The sequence below is a fragment of the Narcine bancroftii genome, chromosome 4 (genome assembly GCF_036971445.1).
Source record: "Narcine bancroftii isolate sNarBan1 chromosome 4, sNarBan1.hap1, whole genome shotgun sequence".
NCBI lineage: Eukaryota > Metazoa > Chordata > Chondrichthyes > Torpediniformes > Narcinidae > Narcine > Narcine bancroftii.
The window spans coordinates 263,628,501-263,647,032 of record NC_091472.1 but is presented as its reverse complement, the minus strand read 5'-3'; the positions used below and the strand labels follow the sequence as shown (position 1 = coordinate 263,647,032).

Sequence of the window (18,532 nt, the reverse complement as noted above, 5' to 3'; positions counted from 1 at the left end):
TTGTTAGTGTAATTGTGCTTCATCATGTGATGAGAGGCAAGTCTCCACAGATCAGCACAAAGACTTGCTTTTCTTTTCATACCGTGTATCCCAGAGTATAAGATGACTTGTGTATAAGATGGCCTCCTGAATATCCACCTAAAATGTAGGTTTTGAGCTAGACTCGCTGTATAAGACTCCCCCAAGTCGACAGTCGGGCTGGGTGGATAGACCCTGTGGAAAAGCGCTGAGACTTCACTGTTAAGCTTTGGATTTTAAACTCAGCATTAAAGACGATTCCTGGTTTTGGACTGACTTTTTAATGTTCAAGGACTGTCTTATATGCCAGCATACGCAATACATTAATAATGTGGGCTTGGGTGTACAGGGAACAATTTCCAAATCTGCGAATGATGCAGATCTCTGGGGAGATTAATAATAGACTTTAAGGAACATAAACAGCACAGCACAAGAGCACTCTCTTTGGCCAGCCAAACACATTGGCAAATTAAACTACATTCTCGCACATTCTTGGGTCTATCTAAGCCAATTAAACACTACAGTTGAGATATGAAGGAGGTATTGATGGGTTTGTGGAAAGGACAAAGTAACAGATGAAATTTAATGCAGAAAAAGGTGAAATATATTTTGACAGCAGGACTGAGAAGAGGCAAAATTAATTAAAAGGCAGAACCTAAAAATCGCTGTGAGACCCCGATTAGGAAAAAGACCATATGAAATCCTGGCTTGTAGAAACAAGGCATGAAGTAGAAGGAAAAAACTCATGATAAACCTTTGTAAAGTTCTGAGTTTGACCATAACTGGAGTGTTTGCCCAATTACGGACATCACACTTTTAAAAGGAAAGGAAAGCTTTAGGGAGTACAAAAATTACTTTTCAAAATAATTCCAGGAATGACGGGCCTTCCAAAGTTGTTATGTGCAGAGGCTAGGTTTATTCTCCATGGAAGCTGCAAGGATATCTTGGGTATTTAAAATGAAGAGTTAAACTGGAGCAAAAACAAAATGCTATGGAGCACAGAACAGAATAACAGCAGGAAATTCTTTATTCTACACAGCATGTATTCAGGCTCAGCACCAAAAGTGTGCTGACTGGATGAGTCAGCATACAGAATGGAGATTGAAAACTTGGCTACCTTGCACTCATTATCATCAAAACTAAGAAGCTGATTGTTGAGTTCAGGAAAGGAAAGCCAGAGATATACAATCCAGTGATAATTGGGAGATCAGAGGTGGAGAGGGTGATCATTTTTAAGTTCTTGGGAGTCACTATCTCGGAGGATTTATCCTGGACCCAACACACCTATGGCATCGTGAAGAAAGCACATCAGAGCCTCTACTTCCTCAGGAGTCTGCGTGAGTTTTGGTATGACATCAGAACCCCTGGCAAATTTCTACAGGGGTGTGGTGGAAAGTGTGATGACCGGCTGCATCATGGTCTAGTATGGAAGCACCAATACCCCTGAGCATAAAGCCTTCCAAAAGGTAATGGACACAGCCCAGGACATCACAGGCAAAACCCTCCCTACTATTGAGTAAATCTACAGGAAATGCTGCCGTCAGAGAGTAGCAACAATCATCAAAGACGTCACCATCCAGCACATGCTCTGTTCCCACTGCTGCCATCAGGAAAGAGGGATAGATGCCACAAGACTCGCGCCAACAAGTTCAGGAACAGCTGCTACCCCTCCACCATCAGACTCTTCAACGACATACTCAATCAGAGGCTCATTTAAGGACTCTTGTGCACTTTATTGATTTTCTTTTCTCCGTATGGCACAGTTTGTTTACATTTGTTATCTGTTTACAGTTCTTTGTTCACATGTTAACGTTGTGTACAGTTTCTTTTTTGAACTAGCAATTAGTGGTAATTCTGCTTCACCCACAGGAAAAAGGAATCACAGGGTTGTATGTGACGTCATATTGGCTGGGGGAATAATCCAGACCAACAAAAGGTGTTGATTGGATACGATAAGGGACGAGTTAAGAATTTATCATGTTTGTGCAAAAGGAGACAGGGAAGGGAGAGACTAAAAATTGGGGAAGAAGTGAGGGGGGTGCGGTTTAATGAAAGCCAGTGAAGTCGATATTACAGGTACACGATCCTTTATCCAGAACCCTTGGGGGACAGTGTGTTCCGAATTTCAGATTTTTCAGATTTCGGTAAGCCCACCCAAATTGTGCTGCCATATCCACCCCCGCCCCCTTTCAGTCGCCCGGCCACCTCCCCCAAGTGCCAGTCCCTCGGCTGCCAGGCCTCCTCTCCCAAGCGCCGGCCACCTCCCCCAAGTGCCGGCCGCCTCTCTTCCCACTTACCAGATTTTGGAGCTTTCCAGATTTTAGAAGTTCGGATAAAGGATCGTGTACCTGTAATGCCATCTGGTTGGAAATTGCCCAGTCAGAGAACGAGGTGTTGTTCCTCCAATTTGTGGGTGGTCTCAGTCTGACAGTCCATGAGACCATGGACAGGCACGTCAGCAAGGGAATGGGGTGGGGAATTGAAATGGATGGCCACTGGGAGATCCGCGCTATGAAAAGACCGACTGAGTTCCTCCAGCATTTCGGTGTGTTTTTACTACAATCACAGCGTTTGCAGACTTCTGTGTTTCACTCAATCTTGATATTGATGCTCCTATACCTCCTTCTTGATGATAGTTGGTCAAAGATACTGTGTGCTGGATGAAAAGAGTACTCAATAGTTCTTTGAGTCCAATTTAAGCAACCCTCCCTGAAAATGTCAATAGATGTAAAGGGATCTTCTTGGCCATTTTATTTTGTAAGTATTGTCAGTAACAATTTTTGTACAGTCAAATTGTGAAATCATTTTCCAAGGCTTGAGATAACATTAATTTATTGGACACTTAATTGCTTCTTTCTTCCATTGGTCTGGTTGTGTTGGACCGAACACCCATCATAGCTGTAGTCAAATCAAAAATATAATCACTGATGGAGATGCATTGTAATATCAGTTGGTGTCTTTATATTTTGCAGCTCAGAATGAATGGGAAGAATTGGACAATGCAAATGGAACACCACCAGAGGAATTGGAGGAGCCCTCACTGGTAGCTCACAATGTAAGAGCATAGTGCATTTGATCCATTGCCTTTGTTAAAAGTGGAGCAGGTTTTAGATGGGATTAGATACTTTTGGAGTTGGGCATCAAAGTTTTAAATAATTAAATTTAAATCATGTTGATGTTTTAAAGTTTTTTTTTCTACAAGCATTTGTAGAGTTGCTGGATGTTTAGGTATCAAGGCAGAAAACCCATTCAGAGCCAGTTCTCCAGCGCTTGACATCCTGTTTTGCGGAAACTGTCAAAATGTTTGGCCTAGAAGCCAGCCTGAAGAAAACTGAGGTCCTCCATCAGCCAGCTCCCCACCATAACTACCAGCCCCCCCCACATCTCCATCGGGCACACAAAACTCAAAACAGTCAACCAGTTTACCTATTTCGGCTGCGCCATTTCATCGGATGCAAGGATCGACAACGAGATAGACAACAGACTCGCCAAGGCAAATAGCGCCTTTGGAAGACTACACAAAAGAGTCTGGAAAAACAACCAACTGAAAAATCTCACAAAGATTAGCGTATACAGAGCCGTTGTCATACCCACACTCCTGTTCAGCTCCGAATCATGTGTCCTCTACCAGCATCACCTACGGCTCCTAGAACGCTTCCACCAGCATTGTCTCCGCTCCATCCTCAACATTCACCTGAGCGACTTCATCTCCAACATCGAAGTACTCGAGATGGCAGAGGCCGACAGCATCGAATCCACGCTGCTGAAGATCCAACTGCGCTGGGTAGGTCACGTCTCCAGAATGGAGGACCATCGCCTTCCCAAGATAGTGTTATATGGCGAGCTGGCCACTGTAACAGAGGTGCACCAAAGAAGAGGTACAAGGACTGCCTAAAGAAATCTCTTGGTGCCTGCCAGATTGACCACCGCCAGTGGGCTGATATCGCCTCAAACCGTGCATCTTGGTGCCTCACAGGTTGGCGGGCAGCAACCTCCTTCGAAGAAGACTGCAGAGGCCACCTCACTGACAAAAGACAAAGGAGGAAAAACTGTTAGGTCTGCTTTGTTCATGAATGAGTGAGACAAACACCAGGCTGAGTCGAAATCAGGGTTCTTTGTTCTTTATTACCGGATTGTAACACTTGCGACCAACCAAGTTAGTCGGAGAATGCATTCTGCCGTTATCAGCAAAATGGTGATTTTTTATACCCTTGGATACATGCTTAGAACATCATCATATCATTACTTGTCCAATGACTAAAACTGTTGCTATCCTTTCCCTGCTAGCTTCCTGCCTCTCAATCCATCAATGTCTCTCTTATCTTGTAAGTACAAGGATGCATTCTGTTACTCCTTAGTACTGGGTGACTCCTTCTCCGGTCCCATCTCATGATGTTTTACCTAACAGGAGTACAAGGACACCTCCCCTTCTTGTTACTGCCCTGTACAGGGTAACTCCCTACACATTCCCATCTCATGATGTTTTACCTTACAAAACCCAACACCCAACCCCAACCAACCAATTTTCCCTTGCAACCGCTGCAAACGTGTCTGCCTGTCCCGCATCGGACTTGCCAGCCACAAACGAGCCTGCAGCTGACGTGGACATTACCCCTCCATAAATCTTCGTTCGCGAAGCCAAGCCAAAGAAAAAAGAAAGGTATCAAGGCAGTAAACCTGTCTTTGATGGCAGGAGGTGATAAGAATTGAAGACAAATAATACAACCTCAGAGAATGAGGCAGGCAGTTAACACTGGACAACAAAGATTTTGCTTCTTGAAAAGTTTTAGGTAGATTTTATGTATTTTGGGCTGCTGATCATGAAAATTACCTTAACATTTTCCTATCACGTACCGTTTTTTAGATATAACCTATTTTTGTGATAAAATATCATATTTTAGTCTACTTCAAACATACAAAACCATGAAGTGCAATAAGTCATTGAAAATTCATTTTCTGAATTCACATTTGGACTTCTTTCCTGCTCATTTTGGTGCAGTCAATGACAAGCATGATGAAAGCTTTCACCAGGACATTGCGACTATGGAAAAGCAGTATTAGGGTAACTGGAATCCATCAATGCTGACCAATTATTGTTGGACACTGATATGAGAGGCATCAGATGCTGAGTACAAATGAAAATCAGTGGCAAAATATGTTTAGGTCAGTTGAACCAACGCAATATGTCAGCATCATTGCACGATTAAACATGCTAAATTCAATGAGTTCATTTAATATTTCTCTATCTTCCTGCATGATACAGCATATCTGAAATTACCTTTACATTCAGCTTGAAGTTGTCTCTCATAATGTCCATTTTTTTTCAGGAATTAAACCTTTTGGTAAAAAGTGTTGTCCAGTGTAAAGTGTGGTTTCGGACAAGCAGATTGTTCTGACTTTCTCTTGTTAATGCATATCACATCAAGTTGATGGACACCCCATATTCAGCAAGGGATGCTGATTAATTTCAGCCTCTTCCTGAAACTGCTAATATCACTGAAGCTATTATTAATCCAGTTTGATTCAATCCATGTAAATGCACAGCATACATGAGAGGACTGCATACAGGAAAGAAATGGGACCAGCAGTGTCTGTACTGAAGACCTGCACCCCAGAACTAGCTGCATCCTAAGTCAAAGAACACTGGTAGCTATCTGTCAATGTAGAAAATTGCCCAGTTATGTTCTGATTACAAAAACAGGTCAAAATCCAGTCCAGCTAATTGTCACCTCAATGCATCACCTCACAGCTATTGCTCAACAATTCTATCTAGTAATCTCAGATTACCACTCGCCAATGTTTGGATTTTGGTAGGACATTTGTGGTCCTGATCACTGCATGACCAGGAGAGAAGTGACGGCTCTTGACATCAAATGTAGCATCAAGTAGTTCTGGCAAAACATAAGCCTGTGAGTTCAAAGAAAAAACAATGCTTGAGCAAAGGAAGATGGTTGTAGTTGTTGGAGGACAGTCATCGTAACCCTTTGATATGGATGCAGTGTTTGTCAGGGCTGTATCCAAACATAGTATCTTTATCAATTACCTTTCTTCCACTCCAAAGTTAAACAGGGATGATCACTGATGGTAAATGAAACCTTCCAGTCATGTACAAAAACAGACCTAGAAAGCATTATAGCATGCACTGGCGAGTGGCTTGTAAGCTTCACACCACAAAAATGTCCACCTCCAATCAGAGAGAGTTCGATATTCAGGTGGTCTGGTCTATCTCGACAGTTAAAAAGGATAAGCTATTGATGAGAAGTAATCAATCATGGCCAGAACCTAAATTCTTATTGAAATTTTGAATGGAAGGAAGTTCCTCTTGTAAATCACTGACTAAGGTAATGCACTTGATTCTGTTCAGGAATATACAAGACTGGAGAAATGCTGAAGTAATGATTTAACTGAATGGTCACATAGTTGGAGAACTTCACAATCAGAATGGAGTTGTTAGGGTTTTCCTCTTCACAGCAAAGATTTAATGGAAGATGTTTAAAGTTGATGAGAGGATTTAATAGGATTGATGGGCAGATGTGTCGGCAACCAGGAAACAACAACAAAAAAAATTAAGGAATAAAGTTGATCCTGAGCAGATTGTTACATTTCATCAAGAAGTAGCAGAAAGACATTAAATAATAACTGTTGAAAAGGAATTGGATTATAGGAATTGGATTAGTATTTGAAGAGGATAAATTTACATAGCTATGAGAAAAGCACAGAGGAAAAGGACTGCTCGGAAAATTCTTCCCCAAGATAGCCCATGTACTCCAGTGCAAATGAGTTCCTGCCCCCCCTAATTCAATGGATCAGCTCATGTAATTGAGTGGATTACACAAACTTGCTGAGAGGTGGCTGTATTTTTAAAGTGTTAGACAGTGAAATTAAAAGGTTCTCGTAAAATGTTATTTCAAAATGTTTTATTTTTGTTTCTTTTGTAAGGGAATGATCTACGTGTATGGGGGAATGATCGACTCTGCTTATACCCAGGGGAAAACCCCTCTTTGGATCTATGACATTGGTAAGAGCAAGAGTCGGAATGACACTGTGTCAGTTCATGGTGCTCCTTGTGTATAGAATTTGTGAAGTAAACCTAAATTTGGAGCTGTAAATTGTTAGAAGCAGAAAGTTATCAACTTAGCAGTACAGAGGCTGGTACAATGATTCTTAGGCACATGCATACAAGACAAATAGAGGGTTATGTGTGTGAGGTGGGGAAGGTTTAGACTGTTGAGTAGATTTATATAGGTCAGCACAACATCGCGTGGCAAAGGGCCTGTACTGTAATTTTCAGTGTTCTCCATTAACAGCAGATGAGGTGGAGGATGAGGCAGCACGAAACACTTTGGTGAGAGGGAAATGGGTAAACAGTTATAGCAGGGCAGCACGGTTAGCTTAGTGGTTAGCACAACGCTATTACAGTGCCAGCGACCTGGATTTGCATCTGCCACTGACTGTCAGGAGTTTGCACGTTCTTTCCTTGTCCGTGTGGGTTTCCTTATGGTACTCCAGTTTTCTCCCACATTCCAAAGGTATATAGGGTTTGCAGATTAATTGGTCATGTTTATTTGTGTGGCAGATGCTTGTGGGCCAGAAGGGCGTGTTACTATGCTGTATCTCTAAATTAAATTAAAATTTATTGAGTGAGATCATCATTGAGTATTTTCTTGAAGTTATTATGATTAGATCAGTTAATTTCAGGGTTAGATGTCAATCATTACCTCAACAAAGTTGGGGGAGCAATCAAACAATAATTATGGCCAGGCAAGGCCTAGCACATTTGTTGCATCTAATTCAGACGAAAAGAATTATGCCAAGAAATTGGGTTTGATGTAGTTTTGTGGTGCATAATAAAAAATAGAAACTGTGTGAAGATGGTTTGCATCAAAAGCTTGCAATAAAATGGATCCACATGATTCCTGATGTGACCACCCTCACACTGACGCAGCTGCCACCAATTTGCTGCACACCACCCCAAGATCATCAGCTGCTGAAGACACATGGCTACATAGATGAGGGGGAGATCCCCAAGATCTACTGGAAGGACCGAGTAGTGAAATTTAATGGAGGATGTCTTGTATGGTAAGAGTGCAGTCTTGGTGCAAACCTGTCATCACCACCATTAGAAGACCCTAACAGGAAGTGGCTTGTGTTACTACTTGCAGGAATGAGAATTTAAGGGCAACCGAGCAATGTCACTGGAAATATTGTGATCTCACAGGATATGTCAGGACATCTGCACAACTCTCAATTTAGGGAGATAATGTCTTGTGCAGACACCATTCCCCACACAAACAGAACCCTTCACTCAAAGTGCATCTGGTTGAATAAATTATTACTCCACCGACACCACCCCAACTTTCATTCCATCAATGATATTATAGATTCTTCCTCCGATCCTCCACCCCAACAATGACTTGTGTCATCTCCACTTGAACTAAGGCAGTGAGGAGAAGGCAGGTCATCTGCCTGGGAAGGCTTTCTGTTTCAAAAATATACTTTATTCATAATGCACACAGTATATACAATAAGAACATACCTTTCTTTACATCACAAAGATAAGCGTATACAGAGCCGTTGTCATACCCACACTCCTGTTCGGCTCAGAATCATGGGTCCTCTACCGGCATCACCTACGGCTCCTAGAACGCTTCCACCAGCGTTGTCTCCGCTCCATCCTCAACATTCATTGGAGCGCCTTCATCCCTAACGTCGAAGTACTCGAGATGGCAGAGGTCGACAGCATCGAGTCCACGCTGCTGAAGATCCAACTGCGCTGGGTAGGTCACGTCTCCAGAATGGAGGACCATCGCCTTCCCAAGATCGTGTTATATGGCGAGCTCTCCACTGGCCACCGTGACAGAGGTGCACCAAAGAAGAGGTACAAGGACTGCCTAAAGAAATCTCTTGGTGCCTGCCAGATTGACCACCGCCAGTGGGGTGATATCGCCTCAAACCGTGCATCTTGGCGCCTCACAGTTCGGCGGGCAGCAACCTCCTTTGAAGAAGACCGCAGAGCCCACCTTACTGACAAAAGGCAAAGGAGGAAACACCCAACCCCAACCAACCAATTTTCCCCTGCAACCACTGCAACCGTGTCTGCCTGTCCCGCATCGGACTTGTCAGCCACAAATGAGCCTGCAGCTGACGTGGACATTTACCCCCTCCATAAATCTTCGTCCGCGAAGCCTAGCCAAAGAAGAAGAACAGTCAATTTAACTCATTCTGTGGCAAGGCACTCCCTTGCACGTTCAGCATCTCACATTGGAAAGTTGAACATAATCTTCTCATCATGGACAGAGGAACCAGAAATATTTAAACCACTTAAGGAATGTAGGCTATACATTAATGTGTAAGGAATGTTCACTGACATTTTATTAGCATTACCATTGATCAAAGCAAAGGAGGTGCAGGAAATACCTTCATAACCTGTTGCACATCCCTAAAACTATGATGTCATTGGTGCAGGGTGCAAGTGTGTCTTTATTGCCTCTGCAGGGCGTAAGGACAGGTCCCCTTCACTTTAGACCATGAAGACACAGAAAAGGGGGAACATTTTGGAGATGGTAATGAAGATCATTGTGTCATTGTGCCTAACATCACTGAGAACCAGACTGGCATTATGAGTTGAATAGGCCAGAAGGATATCTTTCACTGGAGGCCTAGCCAGGTGTAGTCTGGCACTCATTGTTTAAAATCTGGTGTGGGCTGTATCCCATACATCTGTGTTGCTGAGTGGACTTAGTCAAGAGATCATTATGTGACTTTATTCTTTGTCATTTAAACATATTGTGCACAACATTCATTCTGTGCTCATGTTGCAGGATGAGATGGATTGTTAGCTGTCTAGCCTGCCTCCCCAAATGCAGGAGCTGATAAGAAACATGGAGATATCTTCAGCCAAGCTCTTGCAGGAGTGTAGAGCCAGGAGGTGCGGCCACAACCCCAGATGCCATCCTGATTTCTTTGAGAGTGGTAGCAGTCTTGTAACATAGCCCCCATTTGAGTGTTGTGGAAACACAGGTGAAAGTTTTACCAAGGCTTGTTGTTTCTTTGGGGCCTCCCCCTTATCCACCAACAGGTGCACTCTCTTGTATCATGGGGTTTTCTTCGTGAGCACTGCAGCCCATAAGATATGATTCCAACCACTAGGGTCCCTTCATGTCCATTAGCTTCAGTTTGACTTGGATTCTTTAATCCCAATCAATCCAAAATTGCCTTGATGTCAAGTACAGGCACGCTCACCACACCCCTGGAATTCAATGCTTTAATGAAATCACACACATGAGTCAAGACATCTGGAACTAGCATTCTGTTGCAACCTCCATCATGGCAACAGGTTATTGGGTGGACAGAGGAAAAGGTTTATGGATTTTCTCAAAGTATCTTTGAAAATGTCTAGTACGTCTTATGAGGATGTCTGAGCCTTGACCTGCTCGCAGTGGTGAAGGAGAGTTTGTGGTGGTACTCTAAACCTCAAGTCTGTCCTTCAGGAGAGCAGAGAAACCCAGCTTAAAAAATTTGAAGAGAACGGCAGCTTCCAAACCACATACTCTGCCGCACATCAAACATTTCTTGCTTCACCTGTTGCAGAGTCTGCTGGAGCAATGTTGGCTTCATCAGCCTGTGTGCTCACAACTGAAGTGGAAGCAAGTCGATGTTGATCATAAGAGAGCACTTAGAGAAAGGCTTTACCCTGTAGGCGAATGAGGGGGGCGACTCTCACTTAGCAGAATCATCTTTCTATGAGAAAGTCCCTTATTGCCCATGGCAATCATGCATCTCCTGTTCTGTACCATGAGTTTCTCCAACTGTATGCCTCTGCTAGCTGTGCCCTGTATCGCTCAGAGGCCAATCTACATGCTGCTGTACCTTCAACTCTGTTGTTTGTCAGAACAGGTCTGAAGGGCTTATTGGCCTGCTCCTCCCCCTGTTTTGTTTCTGTTATGTTAGCCGGCTTGTACAGCATGCGGCACCCCACAGTGAAGCCTCTGCACCTGCCTACTGCAGAGGGCAGTGGACATTCATCCTCAGAAAACCAATGTGGTTTACGATTCTGGCTCTCATTAACTCCAGGGCGCACAGTTACGACCAGGGATGGAATCTGGTGCTGTTTGTAAGGAGTTTTTGTGTTTTCCCTGCGCTTGTGTGGGTTTCTTCAGGATGCTCTGGTTTCCTCCTACGTTCCAAAGACATATGGGGTCAGTACATTAATTGGTCACAAGGGTATATTTTTGGTGACGTGGACTCATGGGCCGGAAGGGCCTGTAACCATGTGGTATCTTTAAACTAAATTAAGCTCTGAATTATGTAAAACATGAAAGTCTGCAGACACCATGGTTGAAGTAAAAATACAATGCTGGAGAAACTCAGAAAATGTACTTTATATAACAAAGATAAAGAGCCATAACCAATGTTTTGGGCTTGATCCTATTAGCTCCTGCCTGTGAGATGTGCTCTTTCCCCTGCCCCTCCTCCCCTACCTCTCCCCCACAATTATGTTCGGGTCTTCCATGCTGATATGTCTGTCCTTGGCCTCACATACTGACTCACCAAGACCACCTGTAAATATTATGATGAGCAACATCATAATTTTTTGTCCGGGGTCTCTCCAAGTGGATACCATTAACTTTGACTACTCTGGATTCTGCTAGCCTACTCTCTATTCTCCCTTCCTTCTCTTTTTCTTTCCTCCACATCTGCACCCCTTTTCTCTCCATTCCTAGAGTCATACCCCCTCCCCCTGCTTGCTGATGTGCTCTCCCTCCATCATCTGTCACCTCCTGCCTTTGGGACTGTGGTCCTCACCTTATCCCTCCCCCTCCCCATTTTGTTCAGGCACCTGCCTATATTTTTTCATACCTTGATGAAGTGCTCAAACCCAAATGTCGGTGATGTATCTTTATCTTTGCTATATAAAGTACACAATTTGACAAGCTAAGTTTCTCCAGCATTGAGTTTAAACTCTGAATTAGCTGGTGGAAGTAACCTTCTTCCAAGATCCATATCTCTGGGCTATGTTCACCACTGAAGATGTCCAGCAGAATGATTCTGCTAAGGATGACTACATTGTGTGCTTCCTGAAACACAAGGATTACCATGAGGAAATGTTTCTGATGCACAGCAATCTGAACATTGAGGGACTATAAACCTCCTTTGCTTAGTGAAAAGTCTGGATTATTAATTAGAGTCCCTGTGGGAATGTTTCCTTCACTCGTGGGAAGTTCAGTGGAATTTGGAAGAATGACAGGGGATCTTATAAATATAAAATATGAAAGACATAGATAAGATAGAGGTAGTAAGATGTTTCCATTGGTGGGGGAGACTAGAACTAGGGGACATAACCTCAAGATTCAGGGTAGTAGATTTAGGATAGAGATGAGGAGGAACTGCTTTTCCCAGAGGGCAGTGAATCTATGGAATTTGCTTCCCCTTGAAGCAGTGGAAGCTACCTCAGAAAATATATTTAAGAAAAGGTTAGATAGATTTTTGCATAGTAGGGGAATTAAGGGATATGGGAAAAAGACAGGTAGGTGGAGATGAGCCTATCATCAGATCAGCCATGATCTCATTGAATGGCAGAACCAGCTTGATGTGTCAGATGGCCAACTACTGCTCCTATTTCTTATGTTCTTAATCCAGCAATGCAGGCCAACCCAGTAGCTGGGATGCCATGTGTTCTTCACCAAAAGCAAACTAGATTAATAATCTTTCCCTAAACGCAGTGACGTCTCCACTGTAGTAAATCAGAATGCATGGCAGTGCTTTGCTGCAGTCAATTGAAGGGATCCTACGAGGGTGAATGCAAGTGGAACAGTAAATAGAAGGTTAAAAAAACCTCTTTGAAGTGGGATAGCTTTTTTACCTTTGCGGTGAAGCAGTGAAGATGTAATGGAGTGGTTCAGTGTCAATGTGATTTTACCAAACTCACATTAATACATGAGAGTTTGTCTAAAGCATTTCCTATACCTTGGAAGCCTTGGGGAAGTCCAGGTAGGACATTTTTTTTCCTGAAGACTCTGGGATTCATTCTCGTTCGCTGATGGGCATCTTTCTTCCTCCAGCCCTGAGCTCCCCTGCACCCATGAGTGGACTGCATCCAGTGGCGTGGCACCCATTATCCAAGTAGGTCAGCAGCCATGAACCAGAGGAATTGCCTCCAAGTGCTAAATGCAGAGTTTGGTAGGACACGTCAGCCTGTGCCCAATCAGATCCTCCAGTAACACTAGAAATCCCCTTGAAATAGAGTAGAAAGCAACAAATTAGTGTGATGAGTGTTAAGTTGTATTGAGGCGAATGCTCAGAGCTGCAGCTATCTGCCCTGATGTTGGACAGGAAGGCATTGAGTGAAGGCTGATGCCATGTAGTCTGTGTCTGAGACTCAAGATAAAGGTAAAATGTGCTTAATACACAGAATTAGTTGCTGCTTTCACAGTAAATACAATTTCACCCAGAAGAATGCAAGGGCACTGAGGAGTGTGGTAGAACAGAGGGATCTGGACATCCATATATATAATTCCCCAAAAGTGGCATCACAGATGGATATGGTTGTAAAGCGAGCTTTTGGCACATTGGCCTTCATAAATCAAAATACTGAGTATAGGTTTAGGGATGTTATGTTAAAGATGTATAGACATTGTGAGGTCAAACTTGGAGTATTGTGTGCAGTCTTGGTCACCTAACTACAGGATGGATATCAATAAGATAGAAAGAGTGCAAAGAAGGTTTTCTAGGATGTTACTGGAACTTCAGGACCTAAGCTACAGGGAAAGGTTAAACAGATTAGGAGTTTATTTCCAGGAACATAGAAGAATGAGGGGAGATTTGATTGAGGTATTTAAAATAATGAGGGGGATGGACAGAGTAAATGTAGGAAGGCTTTTTCCACTAAGAGTAGGTGAGATACAAACCAGAGGACATGGGTTAAGGGTGAAATGGAAAAGTTGAGGGGTAACGTCTTCACACAGAGCACAGTGGGAGTGTGGAATGAGCTGCCAGCTGAATTAATGAATGTGGGCTTAAATTTAACATTTAAGAACAATTTGAACTGATACATTGATGGGAGGGGTATAGAGGGCTATAGACTGGGTTCAGGTCAGTGGGACTAGGCAGAAAAATAGTTTGGCCCAGACTGTGCTGTGACATTCTATGGTTCTAAGTGATCACTAGCAATATCCACACCAGGTGAAATCAAATTTTGAGTCAATAATACCCATTCTATTCACTTCCTCAGCTTGTGTTTAACTCATTCCTGTATAATTGTATGTTCTACAAACAAAAAATGTTGTGATTGAAGGCAAATGTCAGTAGCACCTTGGGGTTCTTCTGCACCTAACTAAATATTCTGAAGTGTTAAACACAAAAGAATATTTTCATTTCATGCATTTTCCTCCACTGGATGTAGAGGTTGCTGGAAATGCCAGCGTTTGTTGTTCATCCCTCATTGCCTCAGACCAGAGAAGACAGTTAAGAATCACCATGTTGATTGGTCTGGAGTTGTGTGCAGAGCAGGAGGACAGGTTTTCTTCCCTCAAGGATATTAGTAAAGGAGAATGGTATTTGATCATTTTGCAGCCACTATAACTGGCATTTGTTTCTTATTTCTGATTTATTTGGTTAGTTGCTTGAATTGGAGTTCCCCAGCTGCCCTGTATGAATTTGAACTCCTTTTCTTGGATTAATGATCCATACCTCTGATTGTTTAGCATATTGACTACTACACTAATTTAAGTCATTAAATAAACAAGTTTATTGGTTAATGTTCCAGAGCTGTTGGATGGCAGGAAAGAAACCATTGAGCCATAATCGTACGTACACAAATCCTTTCCCTCACTCTCTCTCTCTTGCCACATTCTGAAGCTTCCTTAAAACTCTGCCAGTTTCACTGTGCTTTCCCCAATTTACTGATTTTTCACCCCCCCCCCCCCCCCAACTTTGCAGGTGGTAAGTACATTAGGTGTCTCAATAAACCAGGTTTCTTGCAGGAAACGTGTGTACAGAATAGTGTCTGTTATACTGTAAGTTCTGAAAGATCTGTTTGAAATGCTCTCACATCTAGTTGCTCAATGTGATACTGGGCAAGAAATATCTTTTTTCTATGGGCCATGGTCCAACTGATAAACAAAAGGAGAATTCCGCTGGATTTGGAACAATATGCTGTTTGGCAGTATTTGAAATAGGAATAAGATTCCATTGTAGAATCCATCATGAGTCAATAGTATACACACCACAGTATCATTTTTCTGTTATTCTGAATAACCTATTTAAGCAATTGAATTCAGTGAAATATTTGTGCAGAGAAGAAATGATCTTATTAATGCATCTGTTAAATTCTATTGATTAAAGTAGTAATTTGCCTTAAAATCCTCAATTCATTTGATTTTATTTGAAGAAAATACTAAAGTAAAATGCAGTAGGCTTCATAACTGAAGTAAAACATGACAGTGTGCAGATACTGTGGTTGAAGTACAAACACAATGCGAGAGAAACAACAGATCAAACAATATCAAATAGCAAAGATTAAGATACATAACCAGCTTTTGGGCGTGAGCCCTTCATCAATATTTTTACTTTAGACTTTAGATCTATTATGATATGAAAGTGTTGTCATCATGCAAGTGGGAGTTTATGAGATTATAAATATTTAGGTTTTTTAATGATATTTTCTTTTGGTTCTTTTAACCAGATCCACAGTGAAAGATTTCATTTAGTGATGAATAAACGCCCTCCGGTGGTTGATTCAAGTAGTTGCATGTAGCACAAGAGTAATGTTTTATTTTCAATAGGTCTGGCAAGATGGACTTGGTGGCATGAATCATTGTCTTGTGAGCTGGCGGTAAGGAAATTCTCTTTGTTGTGTCTGTGGGAGGTGCAAATCTATAAGACAAACCAAATCCCAAAATGTCCTTGCAGTGGATAATGATAGACTTTTTTTTTGTTGCGCACACAAATAATCAGAATCCAGTTTATTTTCATGAACATGTTACAAGGTTCGTTGGTTTACTGCAGCAGTATTGTGCATTACAGGTGCAAAATTGCTATAAATTACAAATGTGTAAATACATGATCTTAAAAAATAAATATTTAGCGCAAGAAATAGAAAAACAAGGTAGTGTCCATAAGTTCATTATCTGTTCACAAATCTGAAGGCGGAGGAAAAAAAGCTGTTTCTGTAACATTGGGTGTGTGTGTCTTCAAGTTCCTGTACCTCCTTCCCGATGGTAGCAGTGAGAAAAGTGCCTGGTCTGGGTGGTGAGGGTCCTTGATGATGAGAGGATGCTTTCTTGAGATACTTCCTCTTAAAGATGCCCTTAATGGAGTGAAGACTAGTGCCCATGATGGTGCTGACCAAGTTTACAACCCTCTATAGCCTTTTCCTGTCCTGTGCATTGGTACCTCCTTACCAGAATATGATGCAACCAGTCAGAATCCTTTCTACGGTAAACCTGTAGAAAATCCGAGACATACCAAATTCCTCAAACTCCCAATGAAAAATAGTTGCTGACATGCCTTCTTCATGATCATATCAACATGATGGCCCCTGGAGAGGTCTTCAGAGATGTTGACAACCAGAAATGTGAAGTTTCTTAACCTCTCCCCTGCTGACCCCTCCATGAGGACTGGTTTGTGTTCTCCTGGTTTTCCCTATATGTTCTATGTACATATTCTCCATAATTCCTATTTGCCACAGTCATACAAGCATTTTATTATATATGTTAAACTACCACACTGAGAGATAATAAATATGAAAGTTATATAGATAATAATTTTTACCTTTAAATTTTTAAAATTGAATTTATTTTTAAAATTTTATTTACAACATGGTGGAAACCAATTCTGGCCATTGAAACCCATGCCACTCAATTACACCTAATTAATTGACCAACCCTGTATGTTTTTGGACGGTAAGAGGAAAGTGGAGCATGTGGAGAAAATCTGTGTAGGTCACAGGGAGAATGGACAAACTCCTTATAAACAAAGCCAGGTTGCTGTCGCTGTAATGGCTTCGTGCTAACTGCTACACCAGCCGTGCCACCAACATATTCATAGTTACATTAGTGCAGGGGAAGAAAAATGGTGCTTTAAGAGTGCAGGCAAGTCTTTTGTAGGACCAGTATAGTTTATGATCAATATTCAACCATATTACTATGGGTATGTATGCCTGCTTGTTTGCAAACAAGTTAGGATATTTCTTGATACCAAGCATCTTCTTTTGAATGTGAGCTCTGCAGAAAATCTCTTTGGCCAAGGAAACCTCCCTCCCCATGGCTTTCTATCCTCAGACCATCTCTTTATTGATTTACTACGTGTAACTCTGCACTCTGCTGTGTTTTTAACTACTATACTATGTTCAGATTGACCTAATGGATGTTCACATAATGAACTTTTGCACTGTATAATAAGCTTGGAAGATTTCCCTTCATTCCATGTCTTGTTATTATTTGGTATTTTTTTAATATAAAATTGTGATGCACTGCTTCAGCAGTAGGCAGACACAAAACTCGAGAAAGACTGTACAACAGGCTTTATTCAGTTAAAAGTCTCTGCTAGAGTGGTAGCTGTATGGTGACTCCTGAGTGACTGGGTCGGGAGGGGCCGGCTCAGGATTATATCCCAGGTGGTTGATTGACAGGCTTTATTCAGTTAAAAGTCTCTGCTACAGTGGTAGCTGTATGGTGACTCCTGAGTGACTGGGTCGGGAGGGGCCGGCTCAGGATTATATCCCAGGTGGTTGATTGACAGCCGGCTGGGTGGAGTTTGGACTATTCAGGTCAGCTGATTGACAGCCGGCCAGATGTGGTCTGTCCTTTGGTGATCTTCCTGCAGGTACAGAGATCTCCTCCTGCAGTAGGCAAGAGATGTATCACCACAAAAAATGCTTTCTGTAAATCTATTTATTCACTTTCACCTTATTTCTTCAAAATAATGTGCAATGTTAGTCAAGTTTAGAATTTCATTCTGATGAGATACAAAAATCTAAGACCTAACAAAGAGGTGCATAATTTTCTTGCTATGTTCTTTGCTTTCATGGAAGGTGTTTGGTCATGCTCTCACCATACCATCCTAGACGACTAGTTTGTTCAAACCTCACCATTCTTTTATCTCAAGTCCTTGAGCACCTCATTTCCCAAATGCCCATCCCATTCTTAGCTCTGTTGAGTCCCAAAAGCCAGGGTTTTTGGTCACCTCCTTGCCCCCACCCTGTTGATGTGGGTCAGCTTGCATCAGATCAGTCTACTCTTCTATCATTGAATCTCCCTGCAGCCCTTTGGCACATTAACACTGGATTTCCTTTATGCTCCTACTTTGAGAGGATGGTCATAGCTGGTTCCTTCTACCTGTGTAGTTATCTTTTACCATGTTATTTTCCCTATTTGCTTACAACATAGATGAAAGCCATTTAGGCTCAAAGTTCTGCCTGTTTATAGAACTGAATTCCCCACAAATCTTCCCCAAAACCTTTTTTCCACTCACCTATAATACTCGAGGCAGTTTACAACAGCCAACTAACCTGCAG

The 18,532-nt window shown here is 42.2% G+C and overlaps 1 protein-coding gene across 9 annotated transcripts in view; it reads left to right on the top strand.

Annotated features, from left to right (window-relative positions):
• klhdc3l (kelch domain containing 3-like) overlaps positions 1-18,532 on the top strand; it is an 87,181-nt gene that overhangs the window by 53,860 nt on the left and 14,789 nt on the right. For 6 of the 9 annotated variants that reach the window (XM_069934880.1, XM_069934876.1, XM_069934881.1 and 3 more), the window contains 3 exons: positions 2,991-3,073; positions 6,958-7,036; positions 15,801-15,850. In XM_069934880.1, coding sequence (XP_069790981.1) covers positions 2,991-3,073; positions 6,958-7,036; positions 15,801-15,850 — 212 coding nt within the window. The remainder of the gene's footprint in view (positions 1-2,990; positions 3,074-6,957; positions 7,037-15,800; positions 15,851-18,532) is intronic. The other 3 variants (XM_069934883.1, XM_069934885.1, XM_069934882.1) reach the window with 1 other exon arrangement.